The following is a 21,441-nucleotide window of genomic DNA, read 5'->3' as shown; positions in this document are numbered from 1 at the left end:
ATACATTTCTGCACATTTCCATACATAAGATGTTATTGTTTTTACAAAAGTGGTCTAAATGCACAATGTTGCCCTGAGACAACAAATGAAAAACTAACAGTTTATAGATATTAACAAAAAGTGCATTTTCTCAAGCAAACAACACATATCCATGCACACCACACATATTTTTAATAAAGATATTTAAATTAAAACATATTAAATAGCTAAATCTATCTTAACATTCTGCTAGCGGTGTGCTCAAGCAGGCTCTGGTCCCAAAAATGACACTTTTGCCCCCAGAAGATTCAAACCCACACCCACCTCAAATCTCATTGGTTATGAATTAGACTTTATGGCCTATTATTAGACTTTTTGTGATATTTTGCTTTTAAAAAAAATTTAAAGGGCCAAATCACGGCTTTGTGGGCCCAAAAAAAGAATTGTTGCCTCAGGGCAACACCATGCCATAGCTAGGGCCAGACAAAATCTGCGCACATTTTATGCTATTTCTGCTGTGTATTTTTAAAAAATCTGCGTATTTATGCGGAATGATTTTGGGAATATCATAACTAAAACCCTAATATATGAAATAAAAAATAATACCTTTTGTAGCTTTTATTTGGTGTTTACAAATCAAATTCAATTTGATCCACTTATTTGGTAAACAAAGCAAGTCTCTCATATAATATCTCTAAAAGTAAACATATCTCACAAAATGTATTTTAAATAAATCAAATGAATATTTTCATATTAATCCATAATATTACTGAAATTAATAAAACAACTGAATAAATATACATTTACACACATTCACCCAAGTAATAAACAGAATCAATGATGGGCTAAAAATCTGCAGAAATTCTCCATGCGCAGATTATGTGTGGGCCTAGCCATAGCCACAGCCACAGCCATATCACCCTGCAGCCCAAGACTGGTTACTTACTGAAGCTAAGCATGGCTGAGCCTGGTCAGTACCTGGATGGGAGACCACATGGGATGTCTAGGTTGCTGTTGAAAGTGGTGTTAGTGAGCCCAGCAGGGAGCGCTCAACCTGTGGTCTGTGTGAGTCCTAATGCCCCAGTATAGTGAAGGGGATGCTATACTGTCATTGAGCGCCGTCTTTCAAATAAGATGTTAAACCGAGGTCCTGACTTTCTGTGGTCAATAAAATTTCCATGGTACTTCTCGTAAAGTGCAGGGGTGTGACCCCAAAAGTTCTGGCCAAATTCCCTCTATTGGCCCTTAACCATCATGGCCTCCCAATCATCCCCATCCACCGTATTGGCTCTATAACTGCCTCTCCACTCCACCAATAACTGGTGTTAGGTGAGCGCACTGGTGTTGTTGTTCTGTGGCTACCGCCGCATCATCTGAGTGGATACTGCATACTGGTGGTGGTGTGGAGAGACATCCTTTTTGATTGTGAAGCGCTTTGGGTGTATGGCTATACACAATAAATGCACTATATAAATAAGCACAGTACATTACACATTAGATTACATTACATTGGGGTTAAAGGGATAGTTTACCAAAAATTACAATTTCCACACTCAAGTACTTTTATGAATTTCTTTGTTCTGTTGAACACAAATCAAGATATTTTGAAGAATGGAACACATAGTAGGAACAAAAAATACTGTGAAAGTCAATGTCTGTTTACCCCCCGCAAACGTTTTCATTTTCATTTGTGTTCAACAGACGAATGCAACATTTAGGTGAACTATTCTTTTAAGGAAGTGCTTTTTCAAATATTTTTGTTAAGAAAATTTTAGCAATATAAAAGATGAATAAAGGTGTATGCAGGTTTTAAAAAGATGATAAAAGACATGCAAACTTTATTTTGATTTGAAAATGACTTTAATGACTTAAGGGTGACAGTTTTCATAAAATTTCCTGAATGAAAGATGCGTTTCACATTCAAATCTATATTAAACACTGTTATTATTTTTTAACAATGCCACACAGCAAACAATTGAGTACCTTAAATCAATTTCATGATTCTTTAAATAAAAAAACGGTAATGTATGAAAAGTACATCTGAAAGGGTAGCTGACAAAACATGCAAAAGTAAAATGAATAATAAAAAACATTAAATATGATTAAATTAATTATAAACATTTGATATTAAAATACTTTAAACAGCATTTATATGTATAATATTATATAATATACAACACTGCAAATGATTAAGCACCTTAAGTCATAATTAAATGAAACTGTATGTTTAACAAAAATAACAAAGTGCTAAATTAGAAAGCAACTTCTGATGGCAGAACTGTAAAACTGATAGTGTAGCTGATAAAACATATTAAATGCCACGATAAAATGAATAAAAAAATAAAAAAAAAAACATTGCATATAAAAAGTCCAAAACACCTGAGAACCTGAATGACTGAAGGTGAATTATGAATATCAAAATAATCATTTTTGGGCTAACAGTAAAGCTTCACAAGAATTAACCCTCGGACATGGCTTTGGCTGAAAAACAAAACATGAAAAAATTCTATTAACTTGTCACGATGATTTATTTGTAGAGATGTGAGATGAAATCTGACCTGTGACCTGCCTCCTTTTGATGGAGGCTTCAGTGGCGAGAGCTCGAGGAACACTCATGATCCTCTCCTGCTGTTGAAGAGCCAAATCCAGATCGCTAAAGTCCATCTGCTCTGAAGACCTCATGCTGAAACATCACAACACAACAGTACTACATCTACAAAACACTCATATCTCTTTTCATGCTACTAGTACTTATTTCATCTCTTCCATTATGTACACTGTAAGAAATGCTGGCTTCCAAACAATTCCTTCATGTCATCCCAACACAAATTGGTTTTGTTAACTTCATAATTTTTACAAGTTTAAGTGGATTAAACAAAACTTAGTTGTCCTAAAAAAAAAACTGTAATAATTGAGTAGTTTAAATTCAGTTTAAGTAAACAAGCAACAAAAGTCATTTTTGAGTGTATAAAGTGCATCTGGAAAGTATTCATAGCGCTTCACTTTTTCCGCATTTTTAATGTTAGTCTTATTCCAAAATGGATTAAATTAATTTATTTCCTCAAAATTCTACACACGATAGCCCATAATGACAATGTGAAAAAAGATTTTTTGAAATTGTTTCAAATGTATTACAAATAAAAACGCTGAAAAATCACATGTACATAAGTATTCACAATCTTTACCGTGAAGCTCTAAATGTAGCTCAAGTACATTCTGTTTCCACTGATCATTCTTGAGAGGTTTCAGCAGCTTAATTGAGGTTCACCTGTGGTAAATTCAGTTGATTGAACATGATTTGTAAAGGCATACACCTGTCTATATAAGGTCCCAGGGTTGACAGTGCATGTCAAAGCACAATCCAAGCTTGAAGACAAAAGAGTTGTCTGTAGACCTCCGAGATAGGATTGTCTCGAGGCACAAGACTGGGGAAGGTTACAGAAAACTTTCTGCTGTTCTGAAAGCTTCAATGAGCTGCTTCACAGTGGCTTCAAACATCCGCAAGTGGAAGATGTTTGGAACCACCAGGACTCTTTCTAGAGCTGGCCGGCCATCTGAGTGATCGGGGGAAAGGGCCTTTGTCAGGGAAGTGATCAAGAACCTGATGGTCACTCTGTCAGAGCTACAGTGTTCTTTTGTGGAGAGAAGAGAACCTCACAGAAGGGCAATCATATGTGCAGCAATCCACTGATCAGGCCATGATTCAGCAATGTACAGAGACATCCTGAATATAAACCTGCTTCAGAGTGCTCGTGACCTCAGACTGGGGCGACAGTTCATCTTCCAGCAGGACAATGACCCAAAGCACACCGCCAAAATATCAATAGAGTGGCTTCACAACAACTAGGTGAATGTCCTTGAGTGGCCCAGCCAGAGCCCAGACCTAAATCCTATTGAACATCTCAGAAGAGATCTAAAAATGGCTGTACACCGTCGCTTCCCATCTAATCTGATAGAACTTGAAGAGGTAGTGCAAAGAGGAGTGGACAAAAATTCCCAAAGACAGGTGTGCTAAGCTTGTGGCATCATATTCAAAAAGACTTTGAGGCTGTAATTGCTGCCAAAGCTGCATTAACAAAGTATTGAGCAAAGGCTGTGAATACTTATGTACATGTAATTTTTCGTTTTTTTTTTTTTTTTTTTTTTAATAAATTTACAACAATTAAAAAAATTTTTCTAACATTGTCATTATGGGGTATTGTGTGAAGAATTTTGAGGAAATAAATTAATTTAATACATTTTGGAATAAGGCTGTAACATAAAAATGTGGAAAAAGTGAAGCGCTACGAATACTTTTCGGATGCACTGTACATTAAAAAATGCTAGGTTCCATACAATTGTTTTTTTGTTGGGAAAACTTGAAGGAATTAAGTTAACTTATTATTTGTTACCAATTTAAGTATACTAAACATAAAACAATTAAGTTGTACCAAACAAACTTAAAATTTTATGTGGTTTCAGCTTATTTTAAACAAGTAATCTGAACAAATAAGAAAACATTTTTTGAGTGTACTATACTAATAATTATTTGGTTTTAGTGCTTATTTATTACATAGTTCTCATTTATTAGATATTTATTAATAAACTTATGATGGTGCTGCAAGCAAACATCTTCATCATTTTGACAACATCCAAAAATCTCACAATACATGTAAACACTCAATAGTGCACAACACAGCAAAAATGTGTCAGAAAACATTTATGTTACATTTTAACAAACATGTTGTCAAACCGATTAAGTCTGAATTTGTTAGTGCTTTAATAGCATGTGCCCCTCCAAGTTTGACTATATGCATTATATATCATTTGCTGCTTCAGTCTTAATTTTCTCATACCTGGATTTGGACAGGAGGGTTTTTATCTTTGCTACAGTGCGAGATCGAGTCTCCTTCTCTTCAGGACTCAGGTCTTCATCTGACTCGTCGTCTATGAGTCGCTGTGGAATCCACACTTTCTGTGGTGTTGACAGCTGAGGTTCAACAGAGGACAGAGTGTTTCCCTCAAATTAATGTTATTGACCCAATGGTGCTTTTTCTTCATGTGATTTTATGTAATAAAACAAAACACTTTTTCCCCCCTAAAATCCCGAAAAAGGAATTTAGGTAATTCTACAACAAATTGTATAAAAAATTCTTACACCACAATATAAAAAAACACAGAAACAATCACTGATCACAACATGTGTTTTTAAAGTCTTTTAATTAAGATTTTGTCAGTTTCATGTGCTCTGCTCTGTTAGCATGTTGAGTTTTTAGTTACAAACTTGCGTATTTAGCTTAAAAATGTTAAAGACCATGTAGATGATTTGCTTTGAAAATATAATTATATGCTGGTTGCTTTAAAACTGCATATGCTGTAATGTTTTCTCATTTAAGGTCCTGTAAATTGCTTTGAAAGGTGCATTTTTAAGTCTGTTTGACAATCTTAACTGAAAAATAAAGAGAGGTGGGACACAGAGTAGTGCCTCCCCTTTTTTAAAATCAGCCAATAGCATTTTGTTTTATCACAGGTCTGTCAGTGAGAGTGGTTGAGATCAAGTGAATCAAACGAAAAGCAAATAAGAAGTGTCTTGGAGGGGGTGGGGCATGTTACTAGAGAGCATTTGATTGGTCAAGATTTGATGAGAAACTGAAGTATGAGGTGACGCGAAAACAATCATTGATCCATTTAGGTCAAAAACTGCAAGCTTTAGATGTTTCTATCAGTTTTATAATTAAATTTTTTTTTAACTTGTCACTGTTCGGAGCACACTAGCTAATTTATATCTATACAGACTGAAACTAACATCTAAAAAAATTATTTTAATTTCTTGGGACCTTTAATGAAGGAAACATAAGGCAATCTCCCTCATCTTGTCACTTCTAAGGCTGCTTGTTGAAATTCAAGTGTTTTGGAATGGGCATGGCATAGACAGTGATTATCCAGAGTGGTCTGAATCTTTAGCTCTAGCAAATGCTAGCCTCTGAAACCGTTGACCCTACCTTTAACTGGGATAACTACCTTTACCTTTTCCCATTACAAGCATTTGTTTTAAATGTTGTACTACAAGATGACCTAGATACAGCCAAAGTACATGTGAAAGGCTGCCACTTTTGTTGTTTATTTTGTTATTGAGACATTAATATTAAAACAATTCAAACATATCTCATTATTAATGTATTCTTCCAAATATATTTAATTGATCAATTTTACTTTAAATTGAGCACAAGCAACAAGCTGCTGACTATAGTTCACTTAATGGCTGCTAATGTTTTATTTTTAATCTTTAATAAATTGGATTATTAAGCTATGATTGGATTATTAAAAGGATAGTTCACCCAAAGTGAAATTTCAGTCATCAGTTTTATAATGAGTTTATGTCTTCTGTTAAACACAGAGAAAGATATACTTAAGAATATATAAGATGAATATAACATACAAGATGACCCATTAGCCTACAAAGTGGACATTGTAATGTGCATGCTACTGTGCCACTGTGAGAGCTGGGATATGTTTAGACGTTAATAACCGTGAGGGTTGGAGTCCACTCTCTATTGGACACTGCAGCAAGTACAAACCTCTTCCATAGTATATTTCATAGTATTTTTTGTTCTTATGGATGTCAATGATAGTTTTTTTTTCCACCTTGGTTGTTATTTTGTGTTCAACAGAAGAAATTCATAAAAAATCTAGAACCACTAGAATAAATGCTGAGGAAATGATCATTTTCAGGTGAACTATCCCTTTAAAGGACAGCTGAGAAGGACTGAACAACTTGAATATTTTAGCATTAAAGTTGAATGTTAGCAAATGAGAGTAAATATAAGGGAAGACTATACCTCTCTGGTAATATCAAACTCAAAGTCCAAAGGCTCCAGTTCCAATTCCATAACTGGCCGAGCCCTAACCGTCAACCATTCATCTGATGCCGGCCGATAGGGTTCAACAAACAAGGCCTGTTTGGGTCGCTGCAAATCAATGAGATTTTCCCATCCCTACTAGGGCGAAGATAACAATACACAACATTTAGGCAAAAAATACAACATTGCCTCTGGAAATGAGCCTTGGATTTAAAGCCAAACATAGGCCAGACACAAAGTGACTTGAGGAGGCTAGTCCAAACAAATTTGGAATTTCTTTATGTATTGGAAAATCTCATTTTGGCTGGAGGCATTTGTATGTTTTTGGTTTCCCGTGAGGTCAAAGGAATAGTTCACACAAAAGGAACATTTACTCACCATTCACCATTATGAGTTTATTATTCCTGTTAAACACTAATGGAGAGATTTTGAAGAATGTTGGAAAACCATAGACACTTTCAAAACAAAAACATTCTATTCTTAAAAATATATTCTTCTGTGTCCAAAAAACAAAGAATATCAAACAACTTTAAACAAGTGGAGTGTGAATAAATGGTGACCAGGTTTTCAATTCTGTGTGAACTATCCCTTTAAATCTGTCTGCAGACAAACTGGTGAAGAGAGAGGAAAATAAGAGAAAACAAAAAACATTTCTTACAGGCAACGGACAAATGTGTCACTGTTAAAAATCAAACCCATCACCAAAATGCAACATGCTGTAGATTTTAAAAGTTGAACACATTCAGACATGCACAATAGAGTACTTAACAATTAAACAATCATGCAAAAACCATCCATTCATTCTTTTTTACTTCACACCTTTTCACATTTAGCTCTCCATGTATACACTGCAATAAAAACAAGGCATTTAGACAATTTTTTATTTTATTTGTGTCTTTAGTGCAAACCTCAACATTAGAAAATGAAGAGCATATGAGGTGACTGGTAGAGTACTGCTGTACACAATGTTAGATTTGTCTTACAGTTAGTCTGCTATCACAGCTTTGAAGATGCTAGTTGGTTAAATATGCCATGAAATGTCTTTAAAAGTATTTGTATTTATTTGTTTGTTTATTGATTTATTAGGAAATTAACATTTGAATGAAACCAGAATGCATTCATGTGATCAAAAGTGACAGTACACAATTATTAGAATTTAAATTATTTTTTATTATAAAGACTTTACATTAAAAAATCCTGAAATCAAATGTATCATGAGTTCTACAGTATAAAACATAATTGTAATCAACATTAATAAAAACAATTGTTAACTGAGCACCAAATCAATGATTTCTAAAAATCACGACACCAAAGGCTCTAATTTTTATTGCCATCACAGCAATGTTACAATTTTAATTTATAAATAAATAGAAAACCCCTCTTTTATACTGTAATATTATTTAACAATTATACTGTCCTTTGGACCAAATAAATGCAGCTCTGGTAAATGTGATGCTGGTTTAGGTAGACATATTTTTCTCAGTGTGTCTTATTATTTAAATGTAACGTGAGTTACATATTTTTGTATGTTTTCCCAGAGAAAATATCAAAATAGTAGGATATACACACAGCCTCTCACAGCCTATTCACAGTACTTGTGACCCACCATTATGCATATTTTGTACAGTCCTCTAATCAGTCCATACATTTGTCCTAATTCAACTGTTATGCCTGTGAAGTGGACTTCACAGGATATTCAGTGATTAATCCAGTTTGAATGGAGTTTTTGTTGGATTTAAATGGATTTTTAGTGTATGATATGTGAGTTTAAGTTGTATTTATTTAGAATTATTTATTTATCACAAGTTAGTGTCCTCTGTAGTGTCAGTGCAGGCTTTGTGCAAATCTGCAAAATTGTGAAGTCAAATTTCCCTGTGTTCAGGTAAGGAGCAATGAGAACTGCTACTGTATTCCAATTTGCATACTATTTATCCTAAATAGTATTTGAAAATAGAATTAGTGTGTCCCAAACCATAAGATGTGTCCAAAACCAACTACTCCTTGGGAAGTTAGGCCACAACTACATTTCTAAACAGTCAAAAGTTTACATACATTTCCTTGGTAATTTTTTAGCTTTGCTTTTAAACTGTATAACTTTGGTCAAATGTTTTAAGTATCCTTCCACAAGCTTCTCACAATAGTTTGAAGCAATTGTGGCCCATTCCTCCTGACAGAACTGGTGTAGCTGAGTCAGATTTGTTGGCTGTCTTGCTCGCACAAGATTTTTCAACTCTGCCCACTTAATTTCTATCCCATTGATATCAGGGCTTTGTGATGGCCACTCCAAAACATTCACTCTTTATTTGTAAAGCACATTTTAACTAATTTGTCAGTATACTTAGGGTCATAGACTGTTTGGAAGACCCATTTGTGACCAAGTTTTAATTTCCTGGCTGATGTCTTGAGAAGTTGCTTCAATATTTCTACATAATGTTCTTTCTTCATGGTGCCACCTATGCTGTGAAGTGGACCAGTCCCTCCTGCAGCTAAATGGCCAAACAACATGATGCTGCCGCCCCCATACTTAGTTAGGATGGCGTTCCTAGGCTTGTAAGCTTTGTAACACTGGCCATTATGGCCAAAAAGTTCAATCCTAGTTCCATCAGACCACAGGACGTGTCTCCAAAAAGTAGTCTATATTCCAGTGTAATGTAGCAAATTGTAATCTGGCTTTTTTGTTGATTCTGGCATGTTGATTTTCCCATGTAGCCGGCAGCTAGCTCTCTGTAACTCTCACATGACCGCCCACTGAAGCTTAGCAGGGCTACCACATGGGAAAGCTAGGTTGCTGCCGGAAGTGGTGTTAGTAAGGAAAGCAGTGGGCACCCAACCTGCGGTCTATGAGGGTCCTAATGCCCCAGTATAGTAACAGGGACTTTATACTGCTCAGTGAGCACCTTCTTTCGAATGAGACATTAAACTGTGGTTCTGACTCTCTGTGGTCGTTAAAAATCCCAGGATGTCCTTTGAAAAAGAGTAGGGGTTTAACCCCGGCATCCTGGCCAAATCTGCCCACTGGCCTCTGTCCATCATGGCCTCCTAACCATCCCCATATCATAATTGGACTTATCTCTATGTCTCCTCTCCACCAATCAGCTCTTGTGTGGTGTGCGGTCTGACGCAAAATGGCTGCCATAGCTGGATGAGGAGATTCCCCCCCATTGTGTTAAGTGCTAAAGTGCCCAGAAAAGTGCTATATAAATGTAAGGAATTATCAATTATTATTATTATGTTGTCACACAAGGAAGCAGTGTGTTTAAAGTTTTCCTTAAAAACTATTCTACAGTTGTGCCTTCAATTAACTCAAATGTTGTCAATTAGCCAATCAGAAACTTCCAAAACCTTGACACCATCATCTGAGCCTTTTCAGAGGCATAATAATCTTATTGTATGTAAACTTGACTTTCAAGAAAAGTTATAATAATTTCTCAAAAATCTCTCTCTCATTATTCTGCTATTAAGCATAACAGAAACAAATTTATTAATCCTAACTTACCTAAAAGAGAAAAAGTTTAGTCACATTAACATCTGACTTTTTTTAAATGGTTATGTGCCTTTTTTATACAGTGTATGTAAACTTCTGGTTTCAACTGTAGATAGTAGGGAAGTAAGCTAATTCAGATGCACTGATAGTATATTAAAATATTCTAAAGTTAGTTGGATGGTCAAAAATAAAAAACAAAATTTCATATTTTAATGGCTAATATTGCCAACAATACATTGTGATTTGGACTTGATTCCAATTAGAACTATAAACACAAGTAAAAAGTGTTAAACTACAAACATGGCAGATAAGCATTAGTCAGGGTTAAATGGAGAGGCTTGGGTAAAAATGCTTGAATGAATGTCTCACTTAACTGCAAATATTTATTTAACTTTTTTTTTGCATTATATTTAATCTCAGGTACTTTTATAAAGACGTGTTTGATCATTAACTTCTGAAATCATAATTATGCAAATCTCCTGAGGAGATTTCTCTGCATGAAAGACCCACAAATGTCTATTTAAAGTGCTGTTGCATCTTCGATATTGTGAACACGTAACTAAGCAACAGAACAGTCCATTAATAAGGATGTAGTATGCACCAATGAATGCTCTTTTGTTACACAATCAAAGGTATGTGCTTTTTCTTCACAAAAAGAGTACTTTGTGTCTGAGAATGCAACAGTGTATGGGTGTTTTCCAGTACTGGGTTGGCTTGTGCGAGAAGTTTCGCATTTCACTGCATTCAAATGTTCAAGCTTGGTGAATTTTGACCTGCAAAATCACATCACGTGATTGCATGAGACCAATAGAAAATCAAAACATGACCTCTTTCTACAGACACTTATAATATGGAGCAATCACTCGCTTTCCTAATGTCTAATCATGCTGTTTTATCCTGCTCCTCTTCACTTCCACATATGACCGAATTATGCAAGCACAAAGTCTAGTGTGATCGCAGCATACTTAGGTGAATTGGGACTTCTGATTATCTCTATCAGGTGTGGTAACTAATAACAGAGGTGGGTCACAAGGACAAAAATTAAGAACCACTGATCTTGAGATACAGAGACATGTTCATGGTTTAATCCATGTTTTGTTTTATCAATTGACTGTGATACAAAAATCATGATGTCAGTTTGAAACTAGGGTTAGTAGGTAGGTAGGGTTAGTTGGCAGCTGTTAGGAATGAAACGTTATCCTGATTTATGGAGAAGTGAGTAAACTATGTTCATTTACTTTCAGTGAGACAAAGTATAATAGGCATTAACAGATATTCATATATAGTACTTTTATTACTGCTTTTGTAAAAACTACTTGCTAATTCTTTTCCATTGTCTTTTTGGCACACTGATAGCTGAATGAAAAATGTCTGAATGGTGTTAACCATGCCATGAATGAAAACAACAGGGCAGTGTGAGGAAAAAGATGTGAATTGATTATTGGATTGTTATTTTTTAGGAGGATTAAGTGCTTTCCCAAATGGCAGTCCCCAACAATGATGTGAACAATCATCAATTTAAAGTGATCAAGAGACTTGAAGCAAGCGAGCAACAGAAAACCCTCTTAATGCAGCATGATTTTTAAAAGTGATTTTGAGAAAACCCAAATATCAGGCAGCTCCTGCTGATTACTCTAATTGCAGTCAGTTGAAAGATGTTTGAACGTTTGATTCTGCCAAACACTCTTTAATGTTCCTAATCAAGACACAATGGTCCTACTCAAATGGTTGTTTCCTAGCATTAGCAATGAGCAAATAAAGAAACTGAGTAATTGAGTAAACGCTCTCATGGCCAATCAGAAACTTTACTGCAGTCGTGTTCCAGAAGTAAAACTCCCATTCATTTTTCCATAGCGGAACTAATTTTTAACAGTTGCTAATAAACTGTCAAAATTAGACCTACTCATTATTTCAGTGCTGATTATTTTAATGCATCAAATTACTGATGATTTCCCATAAGGACCAGTAATAACTACATTAGCCATAATTCTGCAACAAATTTAAAAATGAGCAAATTGTGACTAAATACTTTATGTATAGCTCACTCACCCCCATAAAGCACTGTCAGTGATGTAATTGAAACATGCTTAATTTAATATTAGTAAACAACATTTTCCAGATTTATGTCTATGGCAGAAAATCATATATATATATATATATATATATATATATATATATATATATATATATATATATATATATATATTTTTTTTTTTTTTTTTTTTTTACACACAGTTAGGTCCATAATTATTTGGTCGTTGACACAATTTTAACATTTTTTGGCTCTATGCACCAACACAATCAATTTGAAATGAAATGAACAAGATGTGCTTTGACTTTGTGCTTTACCCTAATGATGGTTGTTTGACTGATAGTGACAGCTCTTTGGATCTCATCTTGACAGTTGACAGTAACAGATTCCAAACGCAAATAGCACACTTGGACATCTGGACCTTTTATCTGTTCATTGCAATTGGGATAATGAGGGAATAACACACACCTGGCCATGAAACAGCGTAGAAACCAACTGTCCAATTACTTTTGGACCTTTAACAAGTGGGAGGCACATAAGCAAACTTGTAATTCCTACAGCGTTCACCTGATTTGGATGTAAATACCCTCAAATTAAAGCTGACAGTCTGCAGTTAAAGCACATCCTTTTAATTTCATTTCAGATGGATTGTGATGGTGTATAGAGACAAAAATGTTAGAATTGTGTTGATGTCTAAATATTTAGGGGCCTAAATATATCTGTAGATTAAGAGTTTTGTATTAATCCATCATTATAATTTGACTTTCATTCATAGTGCTTGATGGAACTGTAGTTCTTTTCATCATCAAAGCCATTAAAGGCATAGTTTAAGTGAATCAATTGGTCTGTGCAAAAAACTAAACATTAATAATAACATTATCTATATTTTGATCCACAGCAATGCTATTCATAACATTCTTGCACAGACTAATATTTAGCCTCAAAAGATCTCAATGTATCGTCAGGAACCATTGGTCCTGATTTCGCTTTACCTTATAAGTCTTTGTTGACTCCCAAAATGACTTTTTATGAATCATCAATGTTGCAAATCTTCTTTAATTGCCATTTTGGATGGCTTATAAGACTTTTGCAAAATCTCTAAGTAAAACTGAATAGGAAAAATACTTCCAGAAGCTTCCCAGTTTCATTTTGTTTGTTTGTTTAAAGCAGGATATTCTGACGCTGACATTCAGGTAAGGAAGAAGAGGCACTTCACTGATTTATTCCTCTACATGAGACGATGATTAGGAACGATTGCACACAGAAAAATCTTCATACCCAGCTGATTACCAACAATAGTTAATCTTGTCATAAACACGAGGCAGCAAGGTCAATAATTCCCACCATATTATTACCATTATCCATACAAAATATAACTTTACAAATTATTTCAGAAAATATATTGTGATTATTTAATAAATAATTTAGTCGATTAACATCTGAGAAAACAGCCATAAAAAAAGGTTTCAAATCCATTGTGTGAGAGATCAGAAAGGCAGTCGGGGAAAACAAAAAAAAAGATCCTTTTCTCTTCACATTCGATACATTTTCTCAAGTCCTCAAGTCAGGAGTTCATTGCAGCGCTCCATGTGTCTGTCCAAAATCCCTAAAAAAACACCCACAGTATGGCCCCGTCCCACCTGTTAATGCAACAGAACTGTGCTTTGTTCGTGGGTTAATGTGTGTGTGTTAGCGTATTAGCATTGTGGCTTTATAGTGGAGGGCCATAGCGAGGGTCCCTGTGTTTATTGGGTGGGGGGTAACGTACTGATCCTGGGTCAGAGTTGACCGGTCGAGTGGAGGCGCGGGAGTGGTGGCGTTCACCCTGACTCAGGTTGCGTTTGCGCACTAGCGCTCGTTGGTGTCGCTTCATTCTCTCCAGCTGCTCCTCCACACTCATCCTGACTCTCTGCGGCTGCGACTGCTGCTCCAGCTGAGGCTCTCCTGAACACAGACGCTCCAAGGCACTCTTTGGTCTCTCCTGCCAGTGGGACAGAACAAGAATGAAACAGATATAGACCCATCAGGCACACAACATCACTCATTCATTTTCTTTTCAGCTTAGTCCCTTTATTAATCTGGGGTTGCCACAGCGGAATGAACCAACAACTTTTCAAGCACATGTTTTACGCAGCGGATGCCCTTCCAGCTGCAACCCATCGCTGGGAAACATCCATACACTCATTCACACACATACACTACGGACAATGTACCTTGCCCTATTCATCTGTACCGCATGTCTAAGGACTTGTGGGGGAAACCAGAGCACCCGGAGGAAACCCACGTGAATGCGGGGAGAACATGCAAACTCTACATAGAAATGCCAACTGACCCAGCCAAGGCTCGAACCAGCGACCTTCTTGCTGTGAGGCGAGAGTGCTAACCACCGTGCCACCGCGTCTTCGCACATAACATCAAAAAATGTTAATATTAGGTTAGATTTAGGTTGTGAAGTTACCAAAATTCAATGTTTAGTCAGCGTCGTTATCCAGTAACGATGTCAACTTACATTGATATTTGGTTGATTTTAGGATTTGTTGGAAAGTGACCAAAATCCAACGTCTGATAGATGACATAGTGATGGCTACCACACAACATCAAGATTTAACATGATTAGATATTGAAATTTGGTTAATTTTAGGCTGATTTTCGGTTTGATGTTGGACACTAACATCGGCCTGACGTTGGATTCTGACGTCAACCCGATTTTCATTTCCAAACAAAATCCAACTTCCCCACATCGTTGGGGTGCATTGGGATACAATGTCAATATGACGTATTGTCGACATCCTGTGCCAAGATAGTAGTCAACAATCCAGCAAGCTAACTTATATATTGATTTCAGGGACCTTAAAAAGTAAATAAATAAAAAGAACAAATTGTGATATATAAGGCATCAAATACCAATAAAATTAATCTGACAAATTATATAAAAAATATTTTTAAAAATCAATAAAAAAGTACATTATTTATAACTGCATTACAAAATGTATAGATGCACACCTTATATCAAAACAATGCATTTTTGTAATATTTTAAATAGTCTGGATATGACCATGTTATAATACAAAAGAATAAGAATCAGTGTTGGGTAGGTTACTTAAAAAAATGAATCGATTACAAATGACTGATTACTACTGGAAAAATGTTATCTGATTACTTTAGTAATTATTTCATGTAAAAATTAATCAGATAACTAATTACTTTACTTTACTTTGAATTGACTTTAAAAACATGTAAAAAATACAAAATACACTGCAGCTCATTCAGTAATATTGACTGAACAACATTAACAGAGCAGCTTGACAAATTCAAAAGATTGAAAGAGTTCGCCCAAACCTTTAAATTCTCTCATCATTTGCTTAATCTTCACGTGTTCCAAACCTGTTTGTCTTTTTTGTTTTTAGTTCTTTTAAACACAAAAGAAGACATTTTGAAGAAAACTGGATACTGCTGACATTCATAGCAGAAAAAACACATATCTGAGGACTGCGGTTGTGGAGACAAACTGTAAACGCTCAAATGTTGAATACGTGAAATCTGGAATACATAAGCTGCGTGCCTCTGTAAATAACAAACGTGTGTGTGTGCAAAAGATGCAATGTGTGAATGGTCCCATAAACAGCTAAGCTTCTCTTTACATTTTCATAAGTGACTTTTACTTCTGATCCTGCACAAAAATTCAATTTAGCTTGTTTGGGCTGAGTTGGGCTGCTGTGTTTTGGGGCACAGGTGTCCTCCTTGGAGACACGCATTGTCATATAATGCTTTCTGTTCAAGTGCCTGAACAAGTTAGTAGTTGAGTTAAAAGCAGTCGAAAGTTCCTTAGAGACTGGACATAAACTGCATTTCACAGTAATATTTTTGTGTTTACGGTCAATGAAATCAAATGTCTGTATTTCCACTTAAAGAAGCAACTACTCTCATCAGCAGCTATTCCAGCTCGATTTCAGCTTGCATTCTCCAGCAATGTTCAGTAACTGACATTGCAGCGGAAAACGTTATTTTAAAAAAAGCAAATATTGTTTTCTGAAAACTATATTTATAACGTAAGTAACGCAATTACACTGACTTTAATAACTGTAATCAAATTACATGAATTTAAAATGTAATTTGTTAAGTTACTGCGTTCCCAAAAATGTTATTAGAATACAGTAACGTGTTACTTTGGAATGCGTTACACCCAACTTTGATAATAATATAGTGAATAACATTATAATAAATAATGGATGAATGTGAGATCAGATTTCTGTTGAGAACTGGCTGCAGTCAGACTCCTTGTGCAAACAAATATAACATTGAATTAATGTAAACCCATATTTAGTACAGACACAGTACAGCAAAAATTGAAATAACTGACTTAAAACAGTTTTTATAACTAAAAATAATAGTACTATAATAATTTTGTACACATACACAAGATAATAGGGCTGGGTAATTAACTGAAGTCAATTTTCATTCGCATTTTTTCAATATAGCCGGTTCTAACTGCAGCATTTACCACACATTATATAAGTTACTCAAAATAAAGTTTAAAATGTATATAAATTTAATCAAATTATAATAAAATCAAGAAAATCATTGTTATAATGCTTCCCAAGTAAAGGCTCTGTGTAGTAAATGCTGCAGGAAAAAAAGCACATTTAATACAATTTTACTCCAACCTCACTTTATAACTTCTGTCGAATGTTTGAAATAAATCCTTCTTTGAGGTGATTCTGTAGTTGTGTGTTTATTTTCTGTTTAAAATGCTATTTCCTGGATTTCTTCTTCATTGGTTTATGAAGTTTCTGCATGTGAGAACGCCCTCTGGCATTTGGAAGAGCTTTACTACTGAACACACAACTCTGCTTCTCTGACAAGATGTGCATGACAATCACAGGTATCAATAGCATTTGTGATTTCATTTTGATTAATCATCCAGCCCTACAAAATAAAACAATTCCTAATAATTGAATTAGTAAATGCAGTTTAGTCCAAAGAGATATGGTACTTGCCATTGTGGATAACTCTAAATCTCTCCTCAGGGAGCAGGAAGCCACTCCATACTGATTAATTCTGGATGAGGAACCTGACAGACCTACGGCAACACAGAGACATAGTATTTTACCAGATACATTGGCAAAAGAAATGGTTAACTAAGCTATAATAATGTCTGACCTCTTCTTTGGAGAGTCAGGTAGCCAGGGTCCACATGATCTGCTCCATGAGCACTTACAGGAAGCTCTGGTTCACTCAGGTACGAGCGCAGTTCCAGCTGAACAACAATGAATTACAATACAAAGTACAAAACTCAAATATCATGCTCCATAACTGCAGGTGTTAAATATCCGGCAAATATTATTTAAATATGCTTGGCGATTTCAGTCTAGTTTAATAGCAGTTATTTTAGTATTATTCATGTTATTATAGTATTTAAACAATATTCTGTTTATTTAATTTTTAGACAAATTAAGGTTCTTGGGCTTTACAATTTATTTTAAATAAAAATTCAGTACATTTATTGGTTACTCCTTATTTTAATAATAATTCTCACCATTAACTAAGACTTTTAACTCAATATACTAATGTGCTTCTTATATATAGTTATTGAGATAGTAGTTGGGTTTAGAATAAGATCATTCTATAGCTACACTCACTGGCTACTTTATTAGGTACACATTGCGAGTATAGGGTTGGGCCCCTTTTTGCCTTCAGAACTGCCTTAATCCTTCATGGCAAAGATTCAACAAGGTACTGGAAATATTTCTCAGAGATGTTGGTCCATATTGCCTTAATAGCATCACACAGTTGCTGCAAATTTGTCGACTGAGCATCCATGATGCAAATCTCCCATTCCACCAAAGGTGCTCTATTGTATTCAGATCTGGTGACTATGGAGGTCATTTGAGTAAAGTGAACTCATTGTCATGTTCAAGAAATCAGTCTGAAATGATTTGCGCTTTATGACATGGCACACTATCCTGCTAAAATAAGTAAGCAACAGAAGATGGGTACTCTGTGGTCATAAAGGGATGGACATGGTCAGCAACAATACTCAGGCAGGCTGTGGCGTTGACATGATGCTCAATTGGTATTAATGGGACCAAAGTATGCCAAGAAAATATCCCCCACAACATTACACCACTACCCATCCTTTCATGTTGTTGATGACAAATTCTTACCAATGTCGTAGCAGAAATCGAGACTCATAAGACCAGACAACGATTATCCAATCTTCTATTGTGCAATTTTGGTGAGCCTGTGCAAATTGTAGCCTCAGTTTCTTGTTCTTAGCTGACAGGAGTGGCAGCCGGTGTGGTCTTCTGCTGCTGTAGCCCATCCACCTCAAGGTTTGAAGTGTTGTGCATTCAGAGATGCTCTTCTGCATACCTTGGTTGTAACATGTGGTTATTTAAGTTACTGTTGCCTTTCTTTCAGCTCGAACCAGTCTAGCCATTCTCCTCTGACACCAACAAGGCATTTGCGCCCACAGAACTGCCGCTAACTGGATACTTTCTCTTTTTCTGACCATTTTCTGTGTACCCTAATGATGGTTGAGCGTGAAAATCTCAGTAGATCAGCAGTTTCTGAAATACTCAAACCAGCCAGTCAGGCACCAACAACCATGCCACTTTCAAAGTCTCTTAAATCACCTTTCTTCCGCATTCTGATGCTTGGTTTGAACTGCAGCACATTGTCTTGACCATGTCTACATGTCTAAACGCATTGAGTTGCTGCCATGTGATTGGCTGGTTAGAAATTTGAGTTAATAAGCAGTTGGACAGGTGTACCTAATAAAATGGCCAGTGAGTGTACATTATAAGTACATAAACAGCCAATATCTTAATAAAAGACAGGCTATAAACCACTAGCTAATAGTAAGAATTTGTACTTAAACTGAAGTGTTACCAGTTTATTACTGCAGCCAGTCAGCTACAGTAGCTGTTAGTTGTAATAATCTCAACACAATGGACTTGAAATTACCCTGTAATCTCCATTACTGTAGCTGCTTTCGCGATCCCGCTTCCTCTCATCTGACTGTCGTTTGAGGCCTCGCACTGAAGTGTGTCTGATGACCGATGTCTCTTTAGGAAGGGGCGGGACAACTGGCGGTGTGTCCTCATCATACAGGAGGGGCAAAGGTGGTCTGGGCGGAGCATCATCCTCTTCCTGAAAACATAACATTACACAATCAAGAAAACCTTTTTAAGGCACCCTGTTTTTTTTTATTTATTTTATGTTAAGTATTTCTGCATGTGTCTACTGTGTTTTTTTAAATTATGGGTTTTACTTCCTATTTGGGAAACTTCTATTCAAAAGAACTGAAGCAAATGATTTTAAATGAGGTTGTTCTATAAATAATCCATTTGCATCATAGGTCTCAAACTGGATTCCTGGAGGGCCGCAGCTCTGCACAGTTCTGCTCCAATCTTAATCAAACACAGCTGATTCAAATAATCAAGGTGTTTAAGACTACTATAGACTATTAAGCAAGTGTGGGTTGGAGGTGGTAGGAACTAAACAGAGCTGCGGCCTTCCAGGAATTTGAGACTATTGCTTGACATAGTGGAAACTGAGCGAGAGGTACATTTGGCTTCATGTTTTATTTTGATCTGTCATGAAATTAACGTTATGTATGGTATTTTAACAGGACATTAGTACCACAAGCATATCTTTGGCTAAAGCTCTTTGATTTCACTGTTTGTTCCCTGCAGTACAGTAATAGTCAATACATGTCTGTAAATATTGCTGCAGAAAGACTTGTTTATTGAGTCTTAAGGTTATTCATGGTTTTTATAAAAGTAATTTGCTCATTCTTATCTCAATTTGATTGATGGACTGTGAGGAGAATAACCCCAACTTATTGTACAGTTTTGTTTAAACACTTGACTGATTTGTTACAGTTGATAATGAAGTTACTTCTATAATTAGCACACAGAATCATTGTGCGGAGAGAAAAATGCAGATATGCATAGTAATATGCTTAATATGTTTTCAACAACAAACTTTTAAACAAAGAACTTAAAGCCATAATACGATTACATTTTTTTCCCCAGATTTTGGCAAAAATAGCTTGATGTAAGGATTTGCAGGGATTTGTAAACGACATCAGGAACCAAAGTTTAATCTGTGCTACAAGGTGTACTTGAAATAGAAGTAAGCTTTGTAGAGTTGTGCTAACAGTATTCTTGCCTGTATTTTAAAATGTGTATTCTTTTCTCAAATATTTCCCAAGTGATGTTTAACAGAGCAAGGATATGTTCACAGTATTTCCTATAATATTGTTTCTTCTGGGGAAACTCTTATTTTCTTTAGTTTGGTTGGAATAAAAGCAGTTTATTATATATATATATATATATATATATATATATATATATATATATATATATATATATATATATATATATATATATATATATATTAAGGGTGTCACGATCCTCTCAAATTCACATAATTACCACCTGTCAATCATTTTTTCTGCGAGACTCGTGAATAGGCAGTGATCTGTGTCGTTATAATGGCGTCTGTTAAAAAGAGGCACAACCAACAGGAACCAGCCAACAGTATCTGAGGTGTTCGCTAAAATGACTAAGTACGAGTGAGTGAAAGATTGAAGCAGCCCTCTGACTGCCTGGACCTGCTGTCTGGACAGCATGGCTGTGTGCATCTGTGTCTGTGTGGTCACGTGATGTGCATTTTCAGAGGTAGAGAGGAAGGAGGGCTGCTCAGAAATGCTACACGCCACTGTGAATGTCAAATCGTTGTCGTTCTAAAATGCCATTTAAAAACAAAGACAGTGTAAACAGAGCCTGAGTGTGTACTTTTCACGAGCGGATTTGCAACGGGGGCGGGCGGAGGATCGCGATGCCGGTGTTGTCTAGCGGACGAACCGTACGTAATACGTACATAGCAGAGCTTGCAAAACTGTGTTTTTTTTTGTCGACAACACGAACGTTGTCAACATAACTCACTGGAAATCCAAAATGCTTACACACCGGCGACTTCATTGAAAGAGGAGAGGGTTTAAGTTCTGTCGACGGGTCTCCTGCTTCTGCAGTTTAACAAGCACTTCAACAAGCCTGTTTTTTTTCCCGCTTGGCAAGCCAAGCTGACGTGACATGGGG

At 35.8% G+C, this 21,441-nt stretch overlaps 1 protein-coding gene across 50 annotated transcripts in view; it reads right to left on the bottom strand.

The window, feature by feature from the left end:
* Positions 1 to 1,823: 1,823 nt before the first annotated feature.
* plekha7a (pleckstrin homology domain containing, family A member 7a) overlaps positions 1,824 to 21,441 on the bottom strand; it is a 205,598-nt gene continuing 185,980 nt past the window's right edge. For 37 of the 50 annotated variants that reach the window (XM_068214833.2, XM_073929526.1, XM_073929532.1 and 34 more), the window contains 8 exons: positions 19,301 to 19,486; positions 17,495 to 17,591; positions 17,332 to 17,414; positions 14,103 to 14,315; positions 6,798 to 6,953; positions 4,815 to 4,948; positions 2,538 to 2,662; positions 1,824 to 2,460 (listed from right to left, as the gene is read on the bottom strand). In XM_068214833.2, the coding sequence (XP_068070934.1) occupies positions 2,438 to 2,460; positions 2,538 to 2,662; positions 4,815 to 4,948; positions 6,798 to 6,953; positions 14,103 to 14,315; positions 17,332 to 17,414; positions 17,495 to 17,591; positions 19,301 to 19,486 (1,017 nt within the window). In that variant the 3' untranslated portion in view covers positions 1,824 to 2,437. Of the gene's footprint in view, positions 2,461 to 2,537; positions 2,663 to 4,814; positions 4,949 to 6,797; positions 6,957 to 13,540; positions 14,316 to 17,331; positions 17,415 to 17,494; positions 17,592 to 19,300; positions 19,487 to 21,441 lie in introns of those variants that run through there. The other 13 variants (XM_073929534.1, XM_073929537.1, XM_073929524.1 and 10 more) reach the window with 4 other exon arrangements.

Source organism: Danio rerio, chromosome 18 (genome assembly GCF_049306965.1).
Source record: "Danio rerio strain Tuebingen ecotype United States chromosome 18, GRCz12tu, whole genome shotgun sequence".
NCBI classification, from domain to species: Eukaryota; Metazoa; Chordata; class Actinopteri; order Cypriniformes; family Danionidae; genus Danio; species Danio rerio.
This window is presented reverse-complemented; position numbering and strand designations above follow the sequence as displayed.